The following is a 27,016-nucleotide window of genomic DNA, read 5'->3' as shown; positions in this document are numbered from 1 at the left end:
CACAAGGCGGGTAGGAGGGGCCGGGGCGAAAGTTGGGGGCACGGGAGCCGGCGGCCGGGGCCATGGAGCCAGGACCGGCGGTGTCCCCCGGGCCTTACCGCTCCTTCAAGGAGGAGCTGCTCTGTGCCGTCTGCTACGACCCCTTCCGCGACGCCGTGACTCTGCGCTGTGGCCACAACTTCTGCCGCAGCTGCGTGACCCGCTGCTGGGAGGTGCAGGTGGCGCCCACCTGCCCGGTGTGCAAGGACCGCGCGGCCCCCGCCGACCTGCGCACCAACCACACCCTCAACAACCTGGTGGAGAAGCTGCTGCGCGAGGAGGCCGAGGGCGCGCGCTGGACCGGCCACCGCTCCCCGCGCCTCTGCCGCCTGCACCGCGGCCCGTTCAACCTCTTCTGCCTCGACGACAAGGAGCTGCTGTGCTGCTCGTGCCAGGCCGACCCCCGGCACCAGGGCCACCGCGTCCAGCCAGTGAAGGACACTGCTCACGACTTTCGGGTAAGAGCGGCAGTGTGCGGGAGTGGCTGGGCGCGCGAGTGGTGGCCGAGGCAGGACTGGAACCCAGCACCCCTGACCCCGCCGCTCCCGCCTGCCAGAGCTGTGTGCGCCCAGCCCTGCCCCTCTTCCTGCTGCCAGCTTGCTGGTGCCTTCTCAGGACCCCACCTCTCTGACCCTGGTAACCTACTGAGGCTGCCTTCCTCAGGGCCGGCCCAGGGGGCCTGAGATGGGGGAAGCGTGTAAACAGGAAGTGTGAGAACTGGGGTTACATGGTGTGCTCGAGCCAGCCCCGCCCACTTCTGACGGCTGAGGCCATACATCCTTTATACCAATGTGGTGTGGCCTATGAGAAGCCCAGGTGTGGGTAACGCTCAGGTATCCTGGAGCTTGCCATACTCAGGTTAGAGGTGCGGGAGCCCAAGACCTGGCCAGGGACATGGAGCCTTAAGATCTCCCCAAGTCGGTCACCTAACTTCCCAAGGTGCTGTCATCTATTGTATAGCTGTGGGGAAGCCTCTGGCCCTAGCCAGCTGGTTTATTCTGGATCATTCTCTCAGCATCCTAATGCCTAGAGTTCCAGTAAAGCAGGGGGCAACTTCTAGGGCAGAACTAACATGGAGAATTCTTTGGTTTAGGAAGGAAAAATGATCAGAAAGCAAGGATTAGCCAACTCAGGAGTTTTCAGAATTTTTGACCTTAGCCCTAGTAAGAAATACTTTTTTCCTTTGTGACCCAGAACACCCATATGTATGTATCAGTGAAAATGTCTGTTGTACTCTGGCATTTTCTGTTGTTTTATTTTTATTTATTGTTTTATTTTAAAAGTTGCACAGGGAGTGAAACACTAACTTCTTTCCTCACTTACTGATACATGGGTCAGACCCACAGTTTGGAGAATACTGGTTAGCTGGTAGGAAGCTGAGTGTTTTGAAAAGGAGGCGCTACGAGAACCCCCAATGCCTAGTCTCCATACCCTGTTTTAGTTAGGTTGTTTTTAATCCTTTCTTAAAAAATATCAGAAGTTGATCACAGTTCCATATACATTTTGACAAAGTTCAAGTGAAGAGGAATGTCATCAGTATGCATGTTTGAACACTACAGTAGCTTGCCAGAGGGATAACCCTGTAACTTCTGTCACCTTATTTAACAGTGGTCCACAACAATGCTCTTTCCCATTTCCACTGGCAGAAGTGCCAGGTCCTGTTTGGGACAGCTAAAGTAAGTGCTGGGCATTGTGGGAACTGTAGGGAGGCACCATGGATCAAGTCAGGACTAATCACCTTGGGGCTGGCAGAGGTGCAGATCAGGAACATGGGCAGGGGTCAAGGCCAAGAGCACTAAGGCAGAACCACCAGGTCCAGGCTTAAGCCAGGATTCCAGATCAGTGAGCCAAGTGCCAGAAAGCGCATATGGTCTAATGACAACTTTCTGTTTATTCAGCAGATGCCTTGTACTACTAGGCCCTGGGAATACTGCAGAATACAGATAAACAATAATTCATACCTTCAAGAGCTTCAAGCAGAGACCTGAGGGATGAGGAGGTGTTAGCCAGGTGAAGAGGGTGAGGGAGGGTATTTCAGGCAGAGTCAGCAGCATATGTAAGGGTCCAGAAGCGGGGAGGCCTGACTTTCCAGGCACCAAGAGAGTTTCAGAGTAGTTAGAATGAAGGTGGAGATGCAGAAGGAGCCAAGAGGCCTCAAGTCCTGGCCTTTATCCTAGAGACTGTAGGGAGCAATTGGAGGGTTTTAAGCAGAGGAATGATGCTGTCAGATCGATGGGCACTCAGAGTGATGTCTGAGGGGGTAGGGAGTCTAATCCTGAAAGATGTGAGGAGAATGCAGACTGAGTGTGCTCAGCCTGGTGCAGGGTGGAACTCATTCGTGTGTTAGACAACTAACACAAGGGCCCGTTGTGTTCCAGGACCTGTTCTGGGTGCTGAGGTCAGTAAGACAGCCCTCGCCCCACGGAGCTCACATTGTAGTGGGGGAAGTCAGACAGCAAATACACAAGTTGTAGTTCTGGATGATTGGAGTAGGTGGTGGTTGTGGGGGGAGCAGTATGGGAAGGCTGCGGAGGTGGGAAGGGGCTGAGGGGGTTTCCACTGTGTGCTCTCTGGAGCCCTGAAAGCTTTTAAATAGGGATTTTGTGATGAGATGTGTGCTTCAGCAAGATCACTTTGGCTACGGTGTGAGCAGTTCGGTGAATAAAATAATCATACCAGCCAACACTTTGACCACTTACTATGTGCCAGGTGCTCTTAAGTGTTTCAATGGCAACAAATTTAATCCTCATAAAAACCCTATTAGGCTGTGTATTAGGTTCCTACTGCTGTTGTAATAAATTGCCACAAATGTGTGGTAGTCCCCCTTGTCCATGGGGGCTACGTCCCCAGACCCCCAGTGGATGCCTGAAACCTCGGATAGTACCGAACCCTATACATACTATGTTTTTTCCCATACATACATACCTATGGTAAAGTTTAATTTATAAATTAGGCACAGTAAGAGATTAACAGCAATAACTAATAATAAAATAGAACAATGATAACAATATACTGTAATAAAAGTTACCATAGATCTTAGCAACCTCAGTATACCATGTTTTTCTTTCCTTTTAAGTCGAGAACTTTCACCTTTTCACTTCAAGGAAGCACTTTACTGCTTCTCTTTGGCATATTTGAGTTGCCAGCATCACTACTGTTGCGCTTTGGGGCAGTTATCAGGTAAAGTAAGGCTTACTGGAACACAGCACTGCGGTACCCTCACAGGCAGTCTGATAACTGAGATAGCTACTGAGTGACTAACCGGCTGATAGCGTATACACGGTGGATATGCTGCACAAAGGGATGATTCCCATCCCAAGGCATGATTCACCTCCGGACAGGAAGGAGCGGGACAGCGGGAGATTTCATCACACTACTCAGAACGGCGTGCAGTTTAAAACTTGTGAATTGTTTATTTCTGAAATTTTCCCTTTAATATTTTTGGACCACTTTTTTGACTATGGGTAACTGAAACCACGGAAAGCAAAACCATGGATAAGGGGAGACTACTAAAGTGGCTTAACACAGCACAGATTTATTATCTTACAGTTATGGAGGTCAGAAGTCCTAAAATCAAGATGTTGGCAGGGCCACATGCCTTTTGGAGGCTAGGAGAGAATTTATTTCCCTGCCGTGTCCAGCTTTTAGAGGCCCCTTCCTCCATCTTTAAAGCACGTCATTCCAACTTCTGCTTCTGTTGTCCCATTGCCTTCTCTGACTACTACTATCTCCCTCTTACAAGGACCCACCCAGACAATCCAGGATAATCGCCTCATCTTAAAATCTGTAATTTAATCACATCTACAAAGTCCTGTTTGCCATATAAGGTAGTACATGCACAGGTTCTAGGGATTAGGACGTGGGCGTCTTTGGGGGGCCATTATTCAGCTTGCTGCAGGTAGGTACTACTCTCCCCACTTTACAGACAGTGACACTGAGTCTCAGAGAGGTTAAGTAACTCTTCCAAAGTACACAGCAGGTACTGGAGAGTTCACCTGGGGCCTTGTTCAGCCCCTAGTCTGGTTATGGACTTTGAGAGCAATTTCTCTGGTCCCAGGGTAAAACTTTCCCTGCTGGTCCTCTGTTCCGGGAGCTGAGAGGCAGCTGTGTGTGTGTGGGTACTTAGAGGCTGAGTGGATAAGGACCACTGTCAGTGGGCTGACAGTAGGTGCTGACTGAGTGCCCACTGTGTGCCAGGAGAGGAGAGGGCAGTCTTAGCTCCTGCCTTCTTGGAGTCAGATAGGCATGGTTAAGTAACAATCACGTGAATAATTACATAGTTTTAGACTGGCGTTCCTGTGAGGGACAGGACGGGATGTGACAGCCCATTGTAACAAGGAGGCCTGCTCTCGTCTGATGGTGCATGGGGAGGAGTTCTGAAGAAGTGATTTTGCAGACACTTGAAGGCTCAGAAGGTGTAAGCTAAGTGAGGGGCAGCAAGCAGTGATGGTGGGCTGGGGGGCAGGGCATGCAGCAACCAGAGATGTCCTGGATGAGGAATGAAGGTGTCCAGGACAGATCCTGTAGGACACTGTAGGGCATGTTAAGATTTGGGATTTTATCCTAAGTGCAGTGGGGCAGGAAGGGAAGGACCGATAAGATTTCAGAACATGATATTTGTTTAAACTAGAGCTATAAAGTGTGTGGTGGAGCTTCAGGGGACCTAAGGAAATCCTCTAGTTTAGTGTTTCTCAAACTTGAACAGTGTAAACGTCTGTCTTAGAGGGAAAAAAAATTCCAACAGTGTGACTTAAATTACTGTATCAGGTTCCTTATATACAAACACAAAACTAGTGTGCATATCTTTTGCTTATACCATATGTAGGCAATGAAGCCAAAAGAAGTTTACAGATTAAGTACAAACAAAATTAAAATCAATACAATTCTAGTTAAAATATTAATACAAAGTTTTATTTTGCTAAAACTAAAGCCCTGCCTCTGGCTGGCTATGAGGCTTCTCTGGCAATACTTGGGTACCCCTCTACCCTGTCCAAGTGGTTACTCGATTTGCCAGCCAAAATTTCCCTGTTTGAAGAACTGTGAAACTTCCCTGTAATGTAATTGGCCTTCCTTGTGGGTCTAGAACATGCCTCACCTCTGAAGTGTATTTCTGTTCTTTCCTTATTGGCCAAGGCAATGGAAGTAGTGTAGCCTGGTGTCGAGGAAGTTGTTAACAAAATACAAACGCTGGTGCTGAGCGGCAGGAACCGAGAGCATGTGTCAGCACTGTTTATAAGGTGACTCACAAGAGGCTTCTCGTAGTATTTTTTTAGGTTATCATTCAATGAAAACACTAAATTAAAACACTCATGGAAAACTTGCAAATCCCCCAGATACATAGACCCAGAGCCATGGGGGTCCGTGAGACGATTACCTTTTACTAATGAGGAAGTGAAAACTTGGAGAGAAAACAGCAACTCATGCCAGTTACAGGGAAGGAAAGTGGTACACCAAGGATTAGAACTCAGGTTTCCTGCCCCCAGGCCAGCGTTCACGCTAGTTTGCATCTTCAGAGCAGACCTGCCCTGAACCCCCACCAAGTCCCAGGCCTCTGAACTGCCTTGTCCAGACCCCTTTCCTATCCATCCCACAGGGCTGGCATGACAGCCATTCCCTGCCCTCCAGCCTCTTCCTGCCCCAGCCCAGCCCCTTCCAACTTAGAATTAGGGGGGTTGGGGGCCGGCCCCGTGGCTTAGTGGTTAAGTGTGCGCACTCCGCTGCCGGTGGCCCGGGTTCGGATCCCGGGTGCGCACCGACGCACCGCTCCTCTGGCCATGCTGAGGCCGCGTCCCACATACAGCAACTAGAAGGATGTGCAGCTATGACAGACAACTATCTACTGGGGCTTTGGGGGAAAAATAAATAAATAAAATCTTTAAAAAAAAAAAAAAAAAAAAAAAAAGAATTAGGGGGGTTGGGGTTACCGTCTTAGAATCAGTCTGGTCAAGTCTAACCTAGGAGTATTCCAGGTACCTCTTAAGTCTTCCCCCTTCCATTCTTTCCTCCTTTTTCCCAACTACTCACCCTCATCCAGATCCCCCCTTATGGGCCAGGCCCTTCCAGATGCAGGTTGCACTGGAGGACAGCTTTTGCCTGCTTGGTTAGGCGTTTGCCTAGGGGCATGATAAGGTCTTATGAACACTGCTCACTGGGGCTCCTGAGTTACAGGGCCCCAGCACTAGGCCATGATAGACACCTGCGTCTTAAGGAAGGCTGAACACCAAGGGGAAAGGAAGAACGGGCAGACTGGGTTGAGATGGATAAGAAAGGGATCTGGATGAGATCAGGGTGTCTCGGATGCATTTATGCTATCCATGTAGGAAAGCTGGAGGGGGTTAAAGGGTAGGTGAAATGGGTGAAGGGGGCCAAAAGGTACAGACTCCCAGTTATAAAATAAATAAATCCTGGAGATGTAATGGACAGCATGGTGACTATAGTTAATAATAGTGTATTGCATATTTGAAAGTTGCTAGGAGAGTAGATCTTAAAAGTTCTGATCACAAGAAAAAGAAGTTTGTAACTATGTGTGGTGATGGATGTTAACTAGACTTGTTGTGATCATTTAGTAATATATGCAAATATCGAATCATTATGTTGTATACCTGAAACTAATATAATGTATATCAGTTATATCTCAATTAAAAAAAAAGAAAGCCGGGAAATAACCTGAGGAGAGTTAAGTTACCTGGCACTAAGCGGTACTTGATAGTGATAAGAGCTCACACTTGCCCGGTGCAGTCTTGTAAGCACTAGACGTGGATTGACTTGTTGGATCCTCACAGCCATCCTATAAGCTAGGCAGTATTCTCGTCCCTGAGGTGCAGAGAAGTTAAGGCACTTGCTCAAGATCACCTGCTACTAAGTGGAGGAGTTGGGATTTGACCCTGGGTGGCCAGGTGCCAGAGCTCAGAGCTGCAACATCAATCTGCCTGAAATCAAATGTTTGAAATATATAGGAAAAAAGACATGAACTAGAGACAGATGCTAGGAAATCCTGGTGATGCGCCAGGTAAACATGGACAGAGAAAACTGCATTTTTCATTTTTTATTTATTATTTTTTTGGTGAGGAAGATTGGCCGTGAGCTAACATCTGTGGGCTGCCCCTGCAGTGTGGCTTGATGAGTGGTGCGTTGGTCTGCGCCCGGGATCTGAACCTGTGAACCCTGGGCTGCCGAAGCGGAGTGTGCTAACTTTACCACTATGCCACTGGGCCATCCCACGTTTCATTTTTATGGTGAAATTTGAGATGCCGTAGAAACATTCATGCCTTCATCTTTAAGGTGAAGAGCCTGACGGCCAGAGAGAGAAAGGGCTTTTGCCAAAGGTCTCACCAGTGGTTAGTGACAAAGACAAGGCTGCAAATCAGGTCTCCTAACTTTCAGTCCTGGAGGCGATGTGGCGTAGTGGAAAGGACGTGGGAACATGGGCGTTCAGTGCGCTCATTGACTGGGCAAGTAGGTAATTGAGCATCTGCTTTGTGCTGGGACCTGGGGGTATGCTGTGGACAAAACAGTCTCGACCCTTGCGGAGCAACCATCCATTCCTTCTGCAAAGATTTACTGAACACCACTGTGCTAGGTGAGAGGACCTGGGCATTAGGACCTGCCCCCAGGAAGCCTGCAGCCTTTCCAGGAAAGTGAGGCGATTATCCAGGGTAAGTGGGATGACAGAGGTGTACTGGGGAGCTGTGAGAGCCCACAGAGATGCACCTGAACTCTGCTGGGGAGATCAAGGTGGCTTCCGGGAGGAAATGAAGGGGGCCTGAGCTGAGTTTTCACGGCCACATGGGGATAGTTGGGTGAAGCAGCTGGGGATTGGTTAGAAGCAACAGACTGTATAAGGCCTCAGAGGACAGAAAACCAGGCTCGGGCCAGACAGCCCTGGCTTCAGACACGGCTCTAGCACTTTGATAAGCACTTGCAGGAGGCATGTGATGATCTTGGGAAATAATATTTATTCTTTGTTTTACCCTCACCCTTCCCACTTTCTGTTATACCACATAGCACCTGTGATAACGAATATTTTGGGTAAAACAATTTTGTAAAATCCTTAGGGTATTAAATATGCTATTGAAATTTGCTGCTTATAGAATCAAATTGTAGTTTTTTAAAAAACTATGTAGACTAATCTAATTCGGAATCTTTTAGTGTAAATAAAAACTTCCTATTTTGTGTGTGTTTATAATTAAGTCATCTTGAATGTTATAATTTGAAGACAAAATCAGAGCCCATTGCTCTCCGGGGCTTGGAGACTGGGTGATGTTCCAGGTGTGTCGGGGCCACTCAGCTTCCCCGTGGTGGTGATGACCAGATTGGCCCTGACCAGCCTCCACCCCCAAGCCCCCACCAGTGAGCCGGCAGTCTGCTGGTCAGGCACTCCTTGTCCTGTAGGCAGCTCCCTGAATCGTGGTCCCCTGTGACACAGATGGGTTTAGGGTAAAATCAGAATATCAAAGGCAAACGTGGAAAGTATATTGTTTAGATTCGTTTGAATTCACACTTTTACATGTAGTATTTTCTAGGTCAACCATTAAATGCATAGAAGGGAAAAAACTGGAATAAAAAATGGTAAATCTAAAAAAAGGCAAGAAAAGGAAGAAAAAGAAATACTGAACAAGGACAACAAATAGTACAGAACAAGAGTGTAAATTTAAATGCAAATATATCAGTAATTATGTTAAATACTCCAGTTAAATGACAAAAGGTAGACTAGATAAGAAAAAATCCAATTTTGTGCCACTTAGATTACTTCAGTAGATCAAAAAAATACATTTGATAAAATTCAATATCCTTTTGTGATTAAAAAAATTAGCAAACTAGGAATGAAAGGAATTTCATTAATCTGATTAAGGGCGTCTACCAAAAAACTTTTAGCAAATACCATATTTAATGGTGAAATGTTGAAAATTTTCTTATTGAGATCACAAAAAAGACAGGAATGCCCGTTATGATCAATTCAATCCAGTTTTGTGCTGGAGATCCTAGCCAATAAAGTAAGTCAGGAATCATAAATAAAAAGTATAAGGTTTGGAAAGAGGGAAACAACAGTAGCATTATATGCAGATAATATGATCATGTATGTCTGCATGGAAATTTCTGTTGCATAGAAAATAAAAAGATGCTACAGATAAATTATGAATATAAATGAGTTTAGACAGAATGCTGGTTGCAAAATCAAGATTAAAAATCAATTGTAGGGGCCAGCCTGGTGGCGTAGCAGTTAAGTGCACATGCTCCACTGCTGGTGGCCCGGGTTCGGATCCTGGGCGCGCACCGATGTACCGCTTGTCAAGCCAGGCTGTGGCGGCATCCCATATAAAGTGGAGGAAGATGGACACAGATGTTAGCCCAGGGCCAGTCTTCCTCAGCAAAAAAGAGGAGGATTGGCATGGATGTTAGCTCAGGGCTGATCTTACAAAAAATTAAAAAAAAAAAATCAATTATATTTCTGTATGTCAGTAGCAAATAGAAAAAAAATAAAAACTGTTTACAGTAGTATAAAAAATTGGGTATCTAGGAATAAATGTAACAAAAAGTGTGTAGAACTCTGGCAGGGAAAAATATAAAACTTCATTGAGAGACATCAAAGAAGACAAAGTAGCAAGATATACCATGTTCATAGATTAGAAGAGTCAGTATTTAAAAATGTCACTTATCCCCAAATTGATCTGTAGAGTCAATACTACAATCAAAACCCCAACCTGATTATTTTTGTGGAATTTGACAAGCTAATTCTAAAATTTGCATGAAAACTGAAAGGGCCAAGAATTGCCAAAACATTTTTAGGAGATATCTATTAGATATCAGTTTATTTTATAGCTATAGAAATTAAGACTGTGTGGTATTGTCCAGGATGGGCCAGGAAAGCAGACCAGAGAACCTAGAAACAGATCTGTATTTGAGGTATGATAGAAGTGGCCCTTCAGATCAGTGGGGTATGATAGTATTCTTAAATAATAGTTCTGAGACAGCAAGCTACCTGGTCACACCATTCACAAAATAAAGTCCAGGTATCCACATTAGACCTAGGTGTGAAAGGAAAGCCATAAAGCTTTAAAAAAGTAATATAGGAGATTATTTTTGTAACCTCCTAGGGAGGTTACAAAAACCTAGGGAGGTATTTCTTTTTTTGTGTGTGTGAGGAAGATTGGTCCTATGCTAACTTCTGTTGCCAAACCTCCACTTTTTGCTTGGGGAAGAGTGGCCCTGAGCTAACATCTGTGCCAGTCTTCCTCTACTTTGTATATGGGATGCTGCCACAGCATGGCTTGATAAGTAGTGAGTAGGTCCGCGCCCAGGATCCGAACCTGCGAACCCTGGACTGCAGAAGTGGAGCACGTGAACTTAACCACTCTGCCACCAGGCCGGTCCCAGGGAGGTATTTCTTAAACAAAACCAACGAGCACTAATTCTAAAGGCAAAGACTGATAAATTTGACCATACTTAAATTAAGTATAAGCAATACAATAGAAGATACTTGTTATACATCTAATCCATAAAAGACATACATTGTGCTTGTATAATAAATTCGTACAAACCAGTAGCAAAATTGCAGGCGACTTAATAGGAAAATGGTGAAAAGACTTTAACAGATATTTAAAAATAAAGATCCAAATGGTTAATGGTACAACTGCTTTGGACCATGGTTTGGCGTCATCTGCTAAAGTTGAAGAAACATGGACCTGTGGCCCAGCAGTTCTACCCCCAGGAATATTTTGTAGAGAAACGAGTGTACATGTGCACCAGGAGACCTAGACAAGCATGTTCATACTATTTGTGTTACTTGAAGATTGTACATGACCTGACTGTTTGTTAACAGAATGGAGAAATGATTGTGGTATATTCATACAATGGAATACAATGCAACAGTGAATGAGTAAACTTATAAACAATAACGTGTTTAATCCTACAACCCTTATGTTAAGTAAAGGAAGCAAGACACAAAAGAGTACATATAGTATGATTTCATTAAATAAAGTTCAAAACCAGGCAAAGCTAAAGATATAATTTAGGTTATGGATGCATAATAGGTGATATAAATATAAAGAAAAACAAAGAAATACTGTAAAAATTAGGACAGTTGTTTCCTCTGACAGGAAGAAGGGGATAAGATTGAGAAGGGACACATCCTGGGTAGTGGTTACAGGGGTGTTCAATTTCTTTTTTTTTTTTTTTTTTAAAGATTTTATTTATTCATTTTTTCCCCCCAAAGCCCCAGTAGATAGTTGTATGTCGTAGGTTCACATCCTTCTAGTTGCTGTACGTGGGACTCGGCCTCGGGTTGGACGGAGAAGTGGTGCCTTGGGGCGTGCCCGGGATCCGAACCCCGGCCGCCAGCATCAGAGCACGCGCACCTAACCGCTAAGCCACGGAGCTGGCCCAGGGGTGTTCAATTTCTAATTATTTAAGAGATTGCACATTTGTCTTTTATGCCAAAGAAAATAAATTGCCAACAACAAAGGAGATTGAAAGGTAAAAAGTAACTCATTAAACCTGAGAGAAATTAAAAGGAAGGAATTTCCTTTCAATGAGGAAGGAAAGCTCTTGGTAAGTGACAAGAAAAGGCTAAAACTTCTAAAGTTTTCATTTTACAGGCTTTTAAAAACTTGAGGTATTATTTATATACAATAAGATGCATAGGTCGTATTTTTTTTGTGTGTGTGAGGAAGATCAGCCCTGAGCTAACATCCACGCCAATCCTCCTCTTTTTGCTGAGGAAGACCGGCGCTGAGCTAAGATCTATTGCCAATCCTCCTCCTTTTTCTCCCCGAAGCCCCAGTAGATAGTTGTATGTCATAGTTGCACATCCTTCTAGTTGCTGTATGTGGGACGCGGCCTCAGCATGGTGGGACAAGCGGTGCGTCAGTGCGAGCCCGGGATCCGAACCCAGGCCGCCAGTAGCGGAGTGCGCGTACTTAACCGATAAGCCACGGGGCCGGCCCCGATGCATAGGTCTTAAATGTTCGGTTGGATGAGTTCTAACTATTACACATCCCCTGTCCTGCCACCCTGAACAAACCGTACAACATTTCCATCACCGAGGAGAGCTCGCTCCCTCTTCCCAGTCAGTCACCAAGAGGCAACCACGTTCTGATTTCTCTCGCCTTAGACTGGTGCTGCCTGTTCTTGAATGTCACATAAATGGAATGATACTGTGTGTACCCTTTTGTGTCTGGCTTTGTTCCTCCCAAATAGTACATATATTTTTTGATTCACCCATGTTATATGTATCAGTGGTTTGTTCCTTTTTTTGTTGCTAGGTAACTTCCCATTGTGTCAATATACCGTAATTTATTCATCCATCTCTTGTTGATGGCTATTTGGGTTGTTTCCAGTTTTTGAATATCCATTATTGTTTTAAATGTATTGTTTAGTTTGACATTTATGGGAGGAAAATTTCATTAACATGCTAGATTATTTAAGGTATTGGGCCAAGTGTTGACAGAATTATAAGCTTTTATTCTCCAGAACTAAAGAAAACTGACAACGTTTGATAACAACAAATTTGGAAATAAGATGACACATTGAGAAACACAAAAGACAGCTGGACAAGCATGGTGGTAGCTCTCTTAATGAAAAGGGGTGTACAGTCTTGTGGCTAAGAACATGGCCTTTAGTGTTGGATGGTCCTGAGTACACATCCTGGTTCTGCTACTAACTGTATAATTTTGGCAAGTTACTTAACTCCTCTGGGCCTTATTTTCTCCTCTCTGTAATAGGAATATAGTGCCTACCCCACAGGAATGTAAGAATTAAATAGAGTGATGTTTGTAAAGTGCTTAATTTAGTGCCTGTGCATAGTACATGCTCCATAATAACAGCTTGCTAGTAATAATATAATCATTGGTTGATCTCACCAGCTAACATCTCAGAGAAGGGCCATTTTAGGGTTGGTCTTTGCTGAATTAAACTGGAACTCTCCAAGTGCTTGAAGAGTTGGGAAGGACAAGGGACTGTCCCCCCTCCCATCTTCGTTGTCCTGTAACTCCCAGCCGTTGGGGTTGAGGGAGAGGGTCGGCTGTGTTGTTTGGAGCCAGCACACTCCTGGGTAAGGTTTGGGGGCAGGTGCTTCACTCCTATTGCTCACACTTCTCTGGAAAACCACAGAATTGTCCTTTTGGACTCCACTGCATGACTTTGTAACAAAACATCTCATCCCACAAAATAAAACATTAGCATGATATTTCAGTTGTCTTGTGGGATGCTCATACTGTTATTCTGTTGTTGAGGAGACACACCTTAGAGATGATGTACTACAGAAAACGATGTTTAAAAAATCTGTTAAATATTCTCAAGAAGAACATAAAAATGACCAGAATGAGTAGAAAATAAAACAAAACCTGCAGAAAATGAAATCAGTCATTGTTTTATTCTCTGTAGTCTAGCAATTAAAAGGATGGGCTGTGGAGCAGGACAGACAGGCTAGTTATCTATTGCTGCGTAACAAATTATTCCAAAACATAGCAGCTTAAAATAAAAACTGTCTGTTATCTCCTGGTTTCTGTGGGCCAGGAATCTGGGCATGACCTAGCTGGGTGCCTCTGCCTCAGGGTCTCTCGTGATGCTGCGACGGAGGTGTTGGCTGGGGCTGCAGTTCGCTTGAAGCTCAAGCAGGCCGGGATCCCCATTCAGGCTCACTCATGTGGCTGCTGGCAGGACTCAGGTCCTCACTGGCTCTGGGTTGGAGGCCACCCTCAGTTCCTAGCCCCGTGGGCCACTCCATAGGCTAGAGCACAGCAGAGCACAGCATGGCAGCTGACTTCCATCCAGGTGAGCAAGTGAGAGGCGAGAAAGGGCATGCACAGGGTTTTTGTCCCCTCAATTCAGACGTGACAGCCTATCACTTTTGTTGTATTCTGTTGGTTAGAAGCAAGTCACTAGGTCCAGCCCAGAGGGAGGGGATTCTACCAGGGCGTGGATACCAGGAGGTGGGGATCACCAAAGTCACCAAAGTCATTTTAGAGGCTGCCTTCAACAATCTGCCCTCTGGCCCCAGTGATGATTCATGTCTCTCCCACCTGCAGAATACACTCACCCCCTCCCCAGATCCCTAAACGTCTTATCCGTTACAGCAGCAGCTCCAACTCCAGAATCTCGTCTGAATCAAGTCCAGGTAGGGATGTGGCTTTTGAGCACAAATCTGTATTATCTATTGCTGCATAACAAATCACCCCCAAATTTGGCAGCTTGAAACAACAAACTTTCTTATCTCACAGGAGGGAGGGGTCTCTGGGGGCCAGCTTGGAGACCGCCTCCCACCACTGTCTAGGTTCACATCCGTGTTCTGCCACGTACTAGCTGTGTGCCCTCAGACTAGTCACTTCCCCTTTCTGTGCTGCAGTTTTTTTAGTCTGTAAAATGGGGCTAATAATATTACTCACCTAATAGGGATCATGTGGTGATTAAGTGACATCATTTGTAAAGTAATTAGCACAGTCCCTGGCAAATAGTAAATGCTCAATGAATGGTAGTCATTTATAATTAATGTTATTAGAATTATTTTGATTATTTTTATGAAGAATAAACTTGGAAAGCTTTCTCAGAATGTGGAGAGAAAAGAATAAAGATGGAGAGAAAGTTATAGGCTTTGGATACAAAATGTAGCAATCCAACCTAAAACTAGTAGTGGTTCTTCGAGGAGTCCAAGGAGGTCAGAGCAATGGTTAAAGTTTAAAAAGCAAAAACTACTAAACAAAAAGTATTTGAGCCTGCTGATCACAGTATTTCGTGTGATCCAAGCACTATTAGAATATTGGGATACGGTAGGGATGCAGGGAGACATGTCATTTAGTTAAGGCCCAGTTGGGTTGGCCCCATAATCAGACCTGTTTGTGAGTGACTGCAAGCCAGTTCAGTTCAGAAAGTCTCGAAGGGAGCCTGTGAGCACGTTGTCTCTACAGTTACGCACATAGCTCAGGGATTCACGGCCGGCCTGGACCAGCTCTAGGCCTGAGCAAGATGCCATTCTATGCTATTCTATGAGCAACTCGAGAGGAAACAGGTCTCTTTACCTCCTCAGCCCTGTCTCCCCATCTGTACCAGAGATAAAACAAAGGGGCCGGGTTAGAGGAAATCTGAGGGCCCTTTATGCCGTAAATGTTGGATTCCAGGTGAGGGCTGTACTTTCTGCTGTGCTTTGCAGCGCGTGGCTGGACCAGTTCAGTAAATGTGGTTGACTTGTGCCCGTGTTGACGCGGAACTGCAGTTGTGAATTTGGTATGTTGTCCTGCCTGCCTGGCCTCCAGCCCTAACCTGCCTCCGTGCTTCCTTCTTGTTCCTCACGTAGGCCAAGTGCAGGAACATGGAGCACACGCTTCGGGAGAAAGCCAAGGCCTTCTGGGCCATGCGGCGCTCCTGCGAGGCCATCGCCAAACACAATCAGGTGAGTGAGTGCTTGGGCTGGGTGGGGAGACTGGGGTCACCCAGGGCAGTGCAGGGGAGAGGGCAGGGTGGGTTGTCCCTGGCCTGGCTGTTGATGCAGGGTCAGCCTTTCCCAGCCCTGATGGTCTATCACAGCCATGTCCTCAGATGCTGATTGTGGCTGCACTGCCATGGCGTTTTTAAATACCTGGGGATGGCCACACCAGCAGCCACAGGAGTGGCTTAAAAAGCCACCTGTGCCATCTGCGCTGTGGATTGAGACTAACTTCAGCTCATGCTGCACTTCACCATCTACCCAGGTACTCAAGCCAATGATGACCTGGGCCTCATTAGTTATTCCTCTTTCCCTCTTGCTTCCTGTGTCCACTCCATCAGCAAGCCTGTGCCCTCTGTCTCCAAAATAGATGATGTCCATCCAACACTCCATTTCCACTGCCACCATCCCCCTCCAGGTCACTGTCGTTTCTCATCTGGCCTCCTACCTGGGCCCCAGGCTTCTGTTCTTGTTCTGCAATCCACTCTCCATGGAGTGGACTCACCTTTTAGAAAAATACGCCGATTGGGTCATTCCTCTGCTTAAAACTGTCCAGTGGCTTCCATCACACTCGCAATACAATCTAGACTCCTTGCCACGTCCTCCAAGGCACCCTTCCCAGCCCTGCCTGCCCCTCGACTTCATCGCCTCCCATGCGTGGCTGCACTCTCTCTCCAGCCACACTGGCCTTCTGTCCTTACGTGAGCTAAGGCCTCTCCCCAGCTCCTGCCATGCTCAGCATCTTGTCGTTAAAATCTCAGCTCAAATGTCCCCCCAAGAACGTTCCCTGATCACCCTACCCAAAGGAGCCCTCCCCGTTTACTTGCTATCATATCTCCCTGTTTTACTTTCTTCATCACACTTCACTACCTGTAATTAACTTTTTGTTTTCTATTTATTTTTTTATCTCCTTCCATTAGAATATAATGAAAGCAGGGCACGCTGGTGTCTAAAAGAATTCTTGGCACACAGTAGGTGACCAATAAATGTGTGTTAATTGAGTGAGTGAATTGGTCCCCCCTCCATCCCCACTCTTGTTGTTAGACGTTGGCACCCTCTCTTCACCTGAGTCTGGGGTGGGTTGGCAGCCTGGTTTCTGACTGGTTATCTGGCTCTGCTCCTTCGCTTCCTGGGCGAGTGCTTCTAATAATTACTGCTCAGGTGGACTCATCCCACCCTCAGCTAAGACACCCCTGGCTCAGTCTGCCTGGCATTCCCCTACAGAGCCGGCCAGGCCTCCAGTATCTGTGTGTCCATGGGAGAGGATTAGGCTTGGGAAAAAGCCTCATCAACGTCTGGCCAAGGAGTTTACCCCCAGCCGCAGAGCTGGTGGAACAGAGCAGAAGAAAGGATTGTGAAATGTTGGTGGCCGGGGCAGTAACCACATAGCAGACCTACTGTCAAATCCAAGCCGTGTTCTCCAGGCAAATCCCTCACCCCTCCAAGCTCTGTACAAAGAAAACAAGTCCCTCTTACTAGGATTTTTTTAAACGTTCAGATGAGATAATGCATGTGAAGTGTCAACAGAGAGAAGTCATTCAACACTTCTCACGTCTTAGAGACCAACAAACTGATGTGAGAGATATTTTTCACTGTTTTCAAAGAATCATTTTGTCATAATATTGTCAGAGCCATAAACACACATTGAACTCTCAGTCCAAAAATGAGATCACTAGCCTGCCGTGGCTAGGGGACACTTTTTGAGTTGTCCTGCAGTTGTCGTGGAATCCTGGGGCTTCATCTCTGTGCTTTCACCTGATTGCCTTGGTGGCTAACGCCGTCACCTGGCTGGCCTTGTGTGGGACTGGAGTGGTGTTACTTGGGGAGTGTCCATATGTCCAAGTGACGGCACCTGTCTGCCCATCATAGGCATGTGGAACTCTTAACGTGGCCAGGTGTGACGATTCCAGATTCCAGCTGGAGTAATGCTTTTCCTCCAAGTCCACTCAGGCCAGGCTGATGAGTGGATGGAAGTTTCACTGCGAGGCTGCCATTGCCAGCAGTGCGGGGTCTGGAGCTGGCTTTGTACAACTGGGTTTTCCTGCCTGCTCTGTTTTTTCTCTTCCTGTGTGATGAGAATCATCCTGGACTTCACTCTCTCTCCCACTATACGTTATCAGTCTTTTTAGTCTGATATTTCAGCCGTGCCATTTGCTCTCATTTGCATTTTTTCTCATTTGCATTGGTAAGTTTGTACATCCTTTCACAAGTATAATAGCCATTTGCGTTTCTTCTGTATGTGCCAGTTCACATTCGTTTTTCTTAGAATATTTGTCTTGTCTCCTAGTGGATTCATAAGAGCGCTTTGTGTATTAAGAATAATAACAGTCTGTCATATGTTGCAAATAATTTCCTAGTTTGTCATTTGTTTTTCGATGAATCATTTTCACTTTTTTTGGTCATTTTCACTTTTTCATTGAATCATTTCATCATCATATCATCAAAGCCGTAAACATACACTGAACTTTCAACCCAGAGATGAGATTACTAGCCTGCCGTTGCTGCAGCTCACATTCTGAGTTGTTTTTCCAATAGTCGTCTTAGAATTGTATTGATGTATTTAATTTGATCAGTAGTCTCTTGCCATACAAAACTTCTTATTTTTATATGTATTCAGTTATCTCATTCTTTCTTTGAGGCTTCTCGGTTTCATATCATGGTAAGAAAGGTCTTTCTCCTTCCAAGATGAGAAATATTTCTCTGCATTTTTTTAATTACATTTATGGTTTTGTTTCAGCTTTTAAAAAGCTTTTTGCAGTTATGATTAGGAGTATGCATATTATTAATAATTCAGTTTTAAAATAAATACTTCCTAGTACTCTTTTGATAAGCCTCTGGATCAGACAAATTTGAAGTCCTAAAATTGGAAGGCAAATAACTTTTAAAAGTCGTTGCCATTTGCGACAGTTCCTGTCTGTGATTCATGATTTCCGTTGCTGTTGTGCAACCTAAACAAGATACAGAATATTGTATGTTGAGGAAGTTGTGGGACTACAGTTGTCATCTAAGCAATGATTTTATTTTTTTTATTTTATCAGGGTAACCTCATTATGATATTTGACATTTTAAATTTAAACTTATAAATTTGTGCTAATAAAATTGCATCTATAGTTTATCTGTTGGGGTTTTACATATGGATTGTTTCAAAAATAGAGTTCCATTGCTAAAAATCTGGTATTTTTAAAATTTTTAACAATCTAAGTCATTGGGTCAGGTGATGGCTGAGGTTCCCTCTGTGTCTAACCTTCTGTGGCTCCCGCCCACCCTCTGCTGTAGGTGGAGGCTGCCTGGCTGGAAGGGCGAATCCGGCAGGAGTTTGATAAGCTCCGAGAGTTCTTGAGATTGGAGGAGCAGGCCGTCCTGGATGCCGTGGCCGAGGAGGCGAGGCAGAAGCAGCTTCTGGCCGAGGAGAAGATGAAGCGGCTCACGGAAGACACAGAGGCTCTGGCCCATGAGATTGAGCGGCTGCAGATGGAGATGAAGGAAGATGATGTTTCTTTTCTCATGGTGAGCAGCTCATCTGGATTCAGTGACAGGGACCAGATGTTCAGGAGCCAGTGGGCAGCCCGAGACCAGCAGCCCTGGCCATCCCAGTCTTCCTGTAGCTCCTGGATACTGGGCTGGAGGAGCTTACAGATTGGTGCTCTGCTGTGTCAAGAGGCGGAAAGATTTTAATCAGAACAGGGTTCCTTGAGGGGCTCTTCATTTCTCTCTGCCTCCCTCTTCTTTCCTTCTCCCTCTCCCTCCCTCTCCTGCACTTGCTCTTGCTCTCTGTTTTTTTATTTCTTCTTTCTTTACTCCTTCTTAATATAATGGAGTACTTTTTTAATATACTTTTTATTTTGGAATAATTTTAGATGTATGGAAAAGTTGCAAAGATGGTACAGAGTGCTCCCGTGTACCTCTCCACCTAGTTTCTCCCTTTGTTAACACCTTACATTACCTTCTGGCACGTTTGTCCAAACTAGAAAAATGACATTGGTGCATTATTATTAACTAGACTCCAGGCTTATTTGGAGTTCACCAGTTTTTTCCATTCATGTCCTCTTTCTGCTCCAGGATCCAATGCAGGGTCCCACATTGCGTTTAGTTGTCAGGTCTCCCACTCTCCTCTGGTCTGTGATAGCTGCTTATTCTTTCTGTTTTTCCTGACCTTGGCAGTGCTGAGGAATACTGGCCAGGTATCATGTAGAATGTTGCCCCAATCTGGGTTTTTCTGATGTTTTTCTCATGATTAGACTGGGGTTATAGGATTTTGCAAAGAATACAAAATGGAGTATTTTTAAATTATACAATTATTTAAGTATGATGTTTTGGTATTCTCTATTATTTTCTTAAGAAAAGGATGACTCTATTCTCTCTTTAAAAAATATATTTAGTTTATTTTCTTTTTTCCTTTTGTTCATTTCATCCCCCACTCTCCCATCCCCCTACCCCCCGTGAGTCACTGGGTCTTTATAGAGAAGTTTCTATAACTGGAAAGCTAGTTTAGAAATCGGTCAGGATAATGAGTTCTTCTCTACTTGGAGAACAGCTGAACTTTCTGGAGGGGAGTCTTTGTAGAGTGGAGTGGGAAGGGACAGGGACGTCCTCCATTTGGGCAGGATGTCACATTCTGGCTGGGGACCTTTGTGGGTTCTCCACCTCATACAAAGCTTTGAACCATGATGTCTCCTGTTGCCAAAATGCCCCAGATTATAAAATCATTTAGTGGGTTCTGAAAGCTGGATTCCTTGCTATTTCTGTTTAGGAAATTGGGAGTGTCTCTTGCCCAGTAACCAGTGTGCTTTCAGGATGGTTTTGTCACTCTCTCTTTTTTTATATAACAGCTTTATTGAGATATAATTCACATACTATATAATTCACCCATTTAAAATGTACAATTCAGGGTTTTTTAGTATATCACAGAGTCATGCAACCATCACCACAGTTTTAGAATGTTTTTGTCTCCATAAATGGAAACCCCATCCCCTCTAGCTGTCACCCTCCTGTGCCCGCATCCCCACCACCCACAACAACCACTTATCTACTTTTTGTCTCTATAGATTTGCCTATTCTGGACGTTTCATAGAGATGGAATCATTCAGTATGTAGCCTTTTGTCTGGCTTCTTTCGCTCAGCATAATATTTTAAAACTTCATCCATGTTGTAGCATGTGTCAGTACGTGGCTGAATAATACTCCATTGTATTGAGCCACTGCATTTTATTTATCCATTCATCAATTGGTGGACATTTGGGGTGTTCCCACTTTTTAGCTGTTATGAACAGTACTGCTGTAAACATTCACATACAAGTTTTCATGGACATATGTTTTCATTTCTCTTGGGTATGTGCTAGGAGTAGATTCGCTGAATCATATGGTAACTCTAAGGCTAGCCATTTGAGGAGCTGCCAGGGTGTTTCCCAAGCGCCTGCCCCATTTTTCATTCCCATCAGCAGTGTGTGAGGACTGTAATTTCTCCACATCCTTGCCAACACTTATCTGATGTTTTGATTATAGCCGTTGTAACGGGTGTGAAGTAGATCTCGTTGGGGTTTTATTTTGTATTTCTCTGATGGCTAATGATATTGAGCATCTTTTCATGTACTTGTTGGCCATTTGTATATCTTCTAGGAAGAAATGTACATTCAAGTCCTTTGCCCATTTTTTAAATTGGGTTGCTTGTCTTTTTGTTGTTGAATTTTATGAGATTTTATATATTATGGACACTAGATTTTTATCAGATATATGATTTATAAATATTTTCTTCCATGTTGTGGGTTATCTTTTCACTTTCTTGATGACATCCTTTGAAGCACAGAAGTTTTTTCATTTTGATAAAGTCCAATTTATGTGTGTTTCCTTTTGGTGCTTGTGCTTTTGGTGTCATATCTAAGAAACCATAGCCTAATCCAAGGTCGTGAGTTTTATAGTTTTAGCTCTACATTTAAGTCTTTGAGCCATTTGGAGTTAGCTTTTGTATATGGTGCAAGGTGGGAGTCCAGCTCTGTTCTTTTCATGTGGGTATCCAGTTGTCCCAGCACCATCTGTTGAAGACCATTCTTTCTCCATCGTGTGGTCTTGGCACCCTTACACACAATCAACTGACAGTAAATATGAGGGTTTATTGCTAGACTTGCAGTGTCCATTGATCTATATGTCTGTCCTTATGTTAGTATCACATTGTCTTGATTGCTGTTGCTTTTACTAAGTTTTGAAATCGGGAAGTGTGAGCCACCAACTTTGTTCTTCTTTTCCAAGATTGTTTTGGCTATTCTGGATCCCTTGAATTTCCATATGCGTTTTAGGATCAGCTGTCAGTGTCTGCAGGGAAGCCAGCTAGAATTCTGATAGGAATTGCATTGAATCTGTAGACCAATTTGGAGAATATTACCATCTTAACAATATTAAGGCTTCTGATCTATAAACTTGGGATGTATGACTCCTTTTGAGGTCAGAAACTTCTACTTATTTTCTATGTTTGTGTCTCTGTGGTTTTTTTCTCTTTCAGAAACACAAGAGCCGAAAACGCCGGTAAGTTGCCACGGCTGGTGGAGGGGAGGGGAAGAGCAGGCACAGATACCAGGGGTGCAAACTCCACTGGCTCCAGGGCCAGCCAGGTAATGAAGCCAGCTGGGTGTTAACACAGAGGGAGTGGTGGGGACTGGCCAGGTGGAGAGAGCCCTCTTTCAAGGCATGCCACTTCCAACTGCACTGGTGCAAGGTTGTTTGCTTGAGTGTGGAGCATTACCGGTAATCCACGGTGTGGGAGTGAGTGTGCCATCCTGCACGTGGCTCGTATTTCTCGGGGTCGTCCTAATATTTAGGCTTGTTTCTTGGTTAGCCCTCTCCCTCTGAAAGCCTCAAGACACAGTGGTTTGTGTTGCCGTTTGTTGGGCAACACAAAGCCCATTCAAAGCAATGAATAAAGAAGACCTGTGTCCCAGTCAGAGCTGTACAAAGATGGAAGAAAGTACTTTGAGCAGTAGTGAGTTCCCTGTCACTGGAGGTGTTCAAACGCCAGTGACACCTTCAGACTATTGGACTAGAGGATCCTTATGGTCCCTTCTGACTCAGACATCGCATAAGCAGATGTGTAAGTGTGATTTCTGCCCACAAGGATGGAAACTGTGTCTGAGAACCTTCTGTTTATGTTTATGGGGCAGGCTGAGCCCAAGTACTGAATCCTGAAGGGGTATGAGCTGGCCAGTTGGCTCCTCGCTCATCTCCCATCAGAGCCCAGTCCAGGTTTGTCTTGGGCAAGGTGGCAGGGAATTTAGGCCTGAGGCAAGGGAACAAGTCCTGTTGCCTGTTTCCAGCTGACCCAGTCAGGCCCAGGATGCATGGCCTTGGCCCCACCCATCAGGCCCAATTCTCCCTTTCCAGCCTCTTTTGCACCATGGAGCCAGATCCCGTCCAGCCGGGCATGCTCATCGACGTCTGCAAGTACCTGGACTCCCTACAGTACCGCGTCTGGAGGAAGATGGTCATGTCTGTTGAGTCTGGTGAGTGTGGGTGTGGGCAGGTATTACTGGGGTGGGAGCACTTCATGCCAGGCAGAGAGCCAGCTGAACTCATTTCTTCCCACCCCATCACACCTCCTCATCTCTCGACTGATCCCTTCTCCAGCTTCTTTCAGACAGGTCCCTGGTGCCCTGTGCACTCCTGGCCCCACTGCTCAAACCCTCCAGGCAGAACTCCTTCCTCTTTGGGTCCTGATACCCGGCCACCTCCTCAGAAAGGGAAGCTGGCTTCCCTCTCTCTTCAGAACCATACTGTATATGTAATGAAAGGCCTCCTCAGTTCAGGATCACCTCTCCCAGGGTGATTCCAGCCCATGTGAGTCACTATGTCATGCACTATAGACTGAGTGTTTCTGTCCCCCCCAAATTCATATGTTGAAGCCCTAACCTCTGATGTGATGGTATTTGGAGGTGGGGCCTTTGGGGGGTGATTAGGGTTAGATGAGGTCATGGGGGGGCCCTGATAGATTAGTGCCTTTATAAGAAGAAACATGAGAGAGCTGCTCCCTCTCTCCCATGTGAGGACACAGCAGGAAGGCAGTCATCTGTAAACCAAGAAGAGGGTTCTCACCAGAACCCAATCACACTGGCACCCTGATCTTGGACTTCCAGTCTCCAGAACTATACGAAATAAATTTCTGTTGTTTAAGCCACCCAGTCTGTGGTGTTTTTGTTATAGCAGCACAAACGGACTGGGTCATCATGATTTTACAGGACGCAGGGGAATGTTAGTGCTTTCCTCAGACATCATGGGAGTTGTGTGAGCATGCGGGGTCCCTGCCTGTATTGATTTCCTCTGGCTGCCGTAACAAGGGACTGCAAACTGGATGCCTTAAAATGACAGAAATTTATTTGTTCACAGTTCCAGAGGCTAGAAGTCCAAAATGGAGGTGTCAGCAGGGCCACGCTCCCTCTGAAACCTAATTGCCGGCCATCCTTGCTGTAGCACTTTCTCCTTCATCACATGGCCTTCTCCCCTCCTGGGTCTGTGTCTCCTCTTCTTTTTTTGTAAGGACAATAGTCATATTGGATTAAGGGCTTACTCTACTCCTCTCTGATCTCATCTCAACTAATGACATCTGCAGTGACCCCATTCCCAAATAAATAAGGTCACCTTCGGAGGTGACCTTCAACATATCGTTTTTAGCAGGGCACAATTCAACCCATGACACTGCACCTCAGCCAGGGCAGCCCCTCCATGCACTGGGGCCTGGTCACTTGGTCAGTTTGGGGGGGACTGGAGGCATCAGTTGGCGGCAGAAGGGTGGGATGTGAGGTTTGCTGATTTTCCCCCACTTTCCTCGTCTGCTCTCAGTGCCCTTCAGCTTTGATCCCAACACCGCTGCTGGCTGGCTCTCCGTGTCCGATGACCTCACCAGCGTCACCAACCACGGCTACCGAGTCCAGGTGGAGAACCCGGAGCGCTTCTCCTCGGCTCCTTGCCTGCTGGGCTCCCGCACCTTCTCCCAAGGCTCCCACGCCTGGGAGGTGGACCTGGGTGGGCTGCCAAGCTGGCGGGTGGGTGTGGTGCGGACGCGCCAGGACGCGGGCGCTGAGGGCCACTCGCACAGCTGCTACCATGACACCCGCTCGGGCTTCTGGTACGTGTGCCGCACGCAGGGGGTGGAGGGGGACCACTGTGTGACCTCGGACCCCGCCACATCGCCGCTGGTCCCGACCATTCCGCGCCGCCTGCGCGTGGAGCTGGAGTGCGAGGAGGGCGAGCTGTCCTTCTACGACGCGGAGCGCCACTGCCACCTCTACACCTTCCACGCCCGCTTTGGGGAGGTGCGGCCCTACTTCTACCTGGGGGGCGCGCGGGGGGGTGGGCCCCCTGAGCCTCTGCGCATCTGCCCCCTGCGCATCACTGTCAAGGAGGAGCTGGACGGCTGAGGCTGGCCCCAAGTTGCTGGACACTGCCCAGTCTTGTGCCATGGTGCCCTTTTCTTTCTGTCCCTCTTCCTAAAGCCACACTCGCCTTGGTACCTCTCTACTGCCTGCCTTCCTGCCGGGTTATCCTGCTGACCTGTCTCGTCCTCTTCCATGGTTCCAGGCCCCAAGCCTCCTTTACTTTTGGTCCCTTTTCTACCCACAGTTGAAAGTCATCCAGGAGACAGCTTGCTGGCCAGGCTCTCCCCAGAGTTGTGGCACCTTTAGGATGTGAATTTTCTGAATCTTAACTGCAGGATTTCTGAGGATAATGTTTGCTTCTAGAATGGGCCTGTTTTAAAATGTAGGTTTTATTGTTATCCAGGTGGGGTGAGGCCAGCAGACCAGGAGACAGCTGCCATTGAAAAAGTAGTTTGCTAGAATTCCCAAGAGGAGGGGCCGTGCCATGGGGGAGCCACATGGGGAAGCACCAGGCTTGGTCAGGAGGCAGAGGGAGTGAGGGGAAGGCAGGGGCCGGAGACTTTATTGTGGTTTTCGTGGGAAGGAACAGGCAAGGCAGGATGCAGGGTAGACAGCTTTCGGATCAGCAAGTTTGAATAATTTTGGTGGGCTCTGGGGCATAGGGGCTGCCCCTAGTTGTCTGGTACCCAGCCCTGGGGGGATTAGGACGGGGCTATTGGCCTGGAGTGTAGAAGCCCTGGGAGAGATGAAGGAGGTGGTTGGGGGATAGCTCTGGGTTTGCATCTTAAAGGTGGGCTCACAGGGGAGTTGTTTGCTGTCTCCAGGAATTAGCTAGCCCCGGGAGGGGCAATTTCCTCTCCATCAGTGAGGCCCCAGATGCCAGAGGATCAGAACTACAGAAAATAGGAAAATATAGTTAATACCGGGCCGCTGCCCTGGCTTCGGGGCAGGACCCAGGGCTTGGCTTGTCTCTCACTTTACACCACTATTTTAAAGCTGCTCCACAGAGCCCCTGGGGGCCCACACGGCAGAGGCAGGCTGTCCTTCCCATCAGCTCTAATTTATCTATTTACTCTTCTTGAATGATTTCACTTAAAAGACACAATTTTAAAAACCATAGTTTAGACCCATTCCCTCTCTTGAGTCTCAGTTTCCTCATCCATAAATGAGATAGTAGGGCTGGAAAATGATGTCCTTCTGTAATTGCTGTGGCGGAAATTCCTCTGATTCATTCTTATAAAGGTATGAGAAGGGAAGGAAAGAGGGGCCCTTTTTCAGTTAGGAAGGAAGGAAAGGGATGCAGTCTGGGGTTTTGGGGGTGGCGCCCGGAGGGAGACACTGGCGCTCACGGCCTTTCCTGCCCTCTAGTCTTTGCCGACCTCAGGCTGCTCATTCTTGCTCTGCTGCCTTTTGTGTTTTCATCCTGATTTCTCCCTCCACCATGCCCACAGGCTTGGATCTGCACCTTTTCTTCTCCACAGATGCCTACAGTAGTTTTTAATTGTCACCTCCCCGTGTCCGGGGAACAGCATGTTGAAAGGAAGTATTTTCCTGTAGGAGTTGTATTCTAATCTGGGGCACAGTCCTGAGCAAAGGCTCACATCCTTTCTCCTGCCTTTGCCCCCAGTTCACAGAAATAGACATTTTAAACAGAAATGATGATTCAAAACTATAAATTGGTTATAAATGTGATATGTACATTGGTAGGGGCCACGGGGAGGCGCTCAGACTTAAAAACACTTTAAGGCACGTTGGAGCCAAACACATCTGAGGCCAGTGTGCACTTTCTAGGATAAAGTGTTTATCTAGCCATCAATTATAATTTCTATGTAATAATCTTGACCTGAAATTATTTTGTTAGTTATAATAAACTTAAAAATGTTTTTTATTTCCACCTTACGCATTGGAAGAGTTTTTTTTACAGGATAATTTGGATAGCCTAGGCCCCTTTTTATAAAAATAAAAATGATATTTGAGCTAACGCCCACTTTCTCTTTTGATATTTTCCTTTCAGTGTTCTTGTAAGCAAAAGTTCATCCATGTTTTAGCATGTATTCGACTTTATTCATTTTTATTATCGGATAATATTCTGTTGTATGGATATACTACATTTTACTCATCCATTCTTCATTTGGTGGACATTTAGATTGTTTCCACTTTTTGGCCATTATGAATAATGCTGCTATGAATGTGTGTACAGGTGTTTG

General features: G+C 46.0%; 1 protein-coding gene across 1 annotated transcript; it reads left to right on the top strand.

The window, feature by feature from the left end:
* The first annotated feature begins 7 nt into the window (after nucleotides 1-7).
* On the top strand, nucleotides 8-26,703 carry TRIM35 (tripartite motif containing 35). The gene is made up of 6 exons (XM_004433552.3): nucleotides 8-497; nucleotides 15,326-15,421; nucleotides 18,731-18,961; nucleotides 21,947-21,969; nucleotides 22,822-22,940; nucleotides 24,274-26,703. Exons 1-6 carry the CDS (start codon nucleotides 63-65, stop codon nucleotides 24,849-24,851), a joined length of 1,482 nt encoding a protein of 493 aa, XP_004433609.1. The 5' UTR covers nucleotides 8-62; the 3' UTR covers nucleotides 24,852-26,703.
* The last annotated feature ends 313 nt before the right edge of the window (nucleotides 26,704-27,016 follow it).

This window comes from Ceratotherium simum, chromosome 12, assembly GCF_057802395.1.
Source record: "Ceratotherium simum simum isolate JZ-2026a chromosome 12, ASM5780239v1, whole genome shotgun sequence".
Classification (NCBI taxonomy): Eukaryota; Metazoa; Chordata; class Mammalia; order Perissodactyla; family Rhinocerotidae; genus Ceratotherium; species Ceratotherium simum.
The sequence above is the reverse complement of the archived record's forward strand: the minus strand, read 5'-3'. Positions and strand labels throughout refer to the sequence as shown.

Coding starts and splice junctions, on each gene's coding strand:
- TRIM35 (XM_004433552.3), top strand. CDS start 63: ATGGAGCCAGGACCGGCGGTGTCCCCCGGGCCTTACCGCTCCTTCAAG. Junction 21,970..22,821: donor CACAAGAGCCGAAAACGCCG/GTAAGTTGCCAC, acceptor CTCCCTTTCCAG/CCTCTTTTGCACCATGGAGC. Junction 22,941..24,273: donor GGTCATGTCTGTTGAGTCTG/GTGAGTGTGGGT, acceptor GTCTGCTCTCAG/TGCCCTTCAGCTTTGATCCC.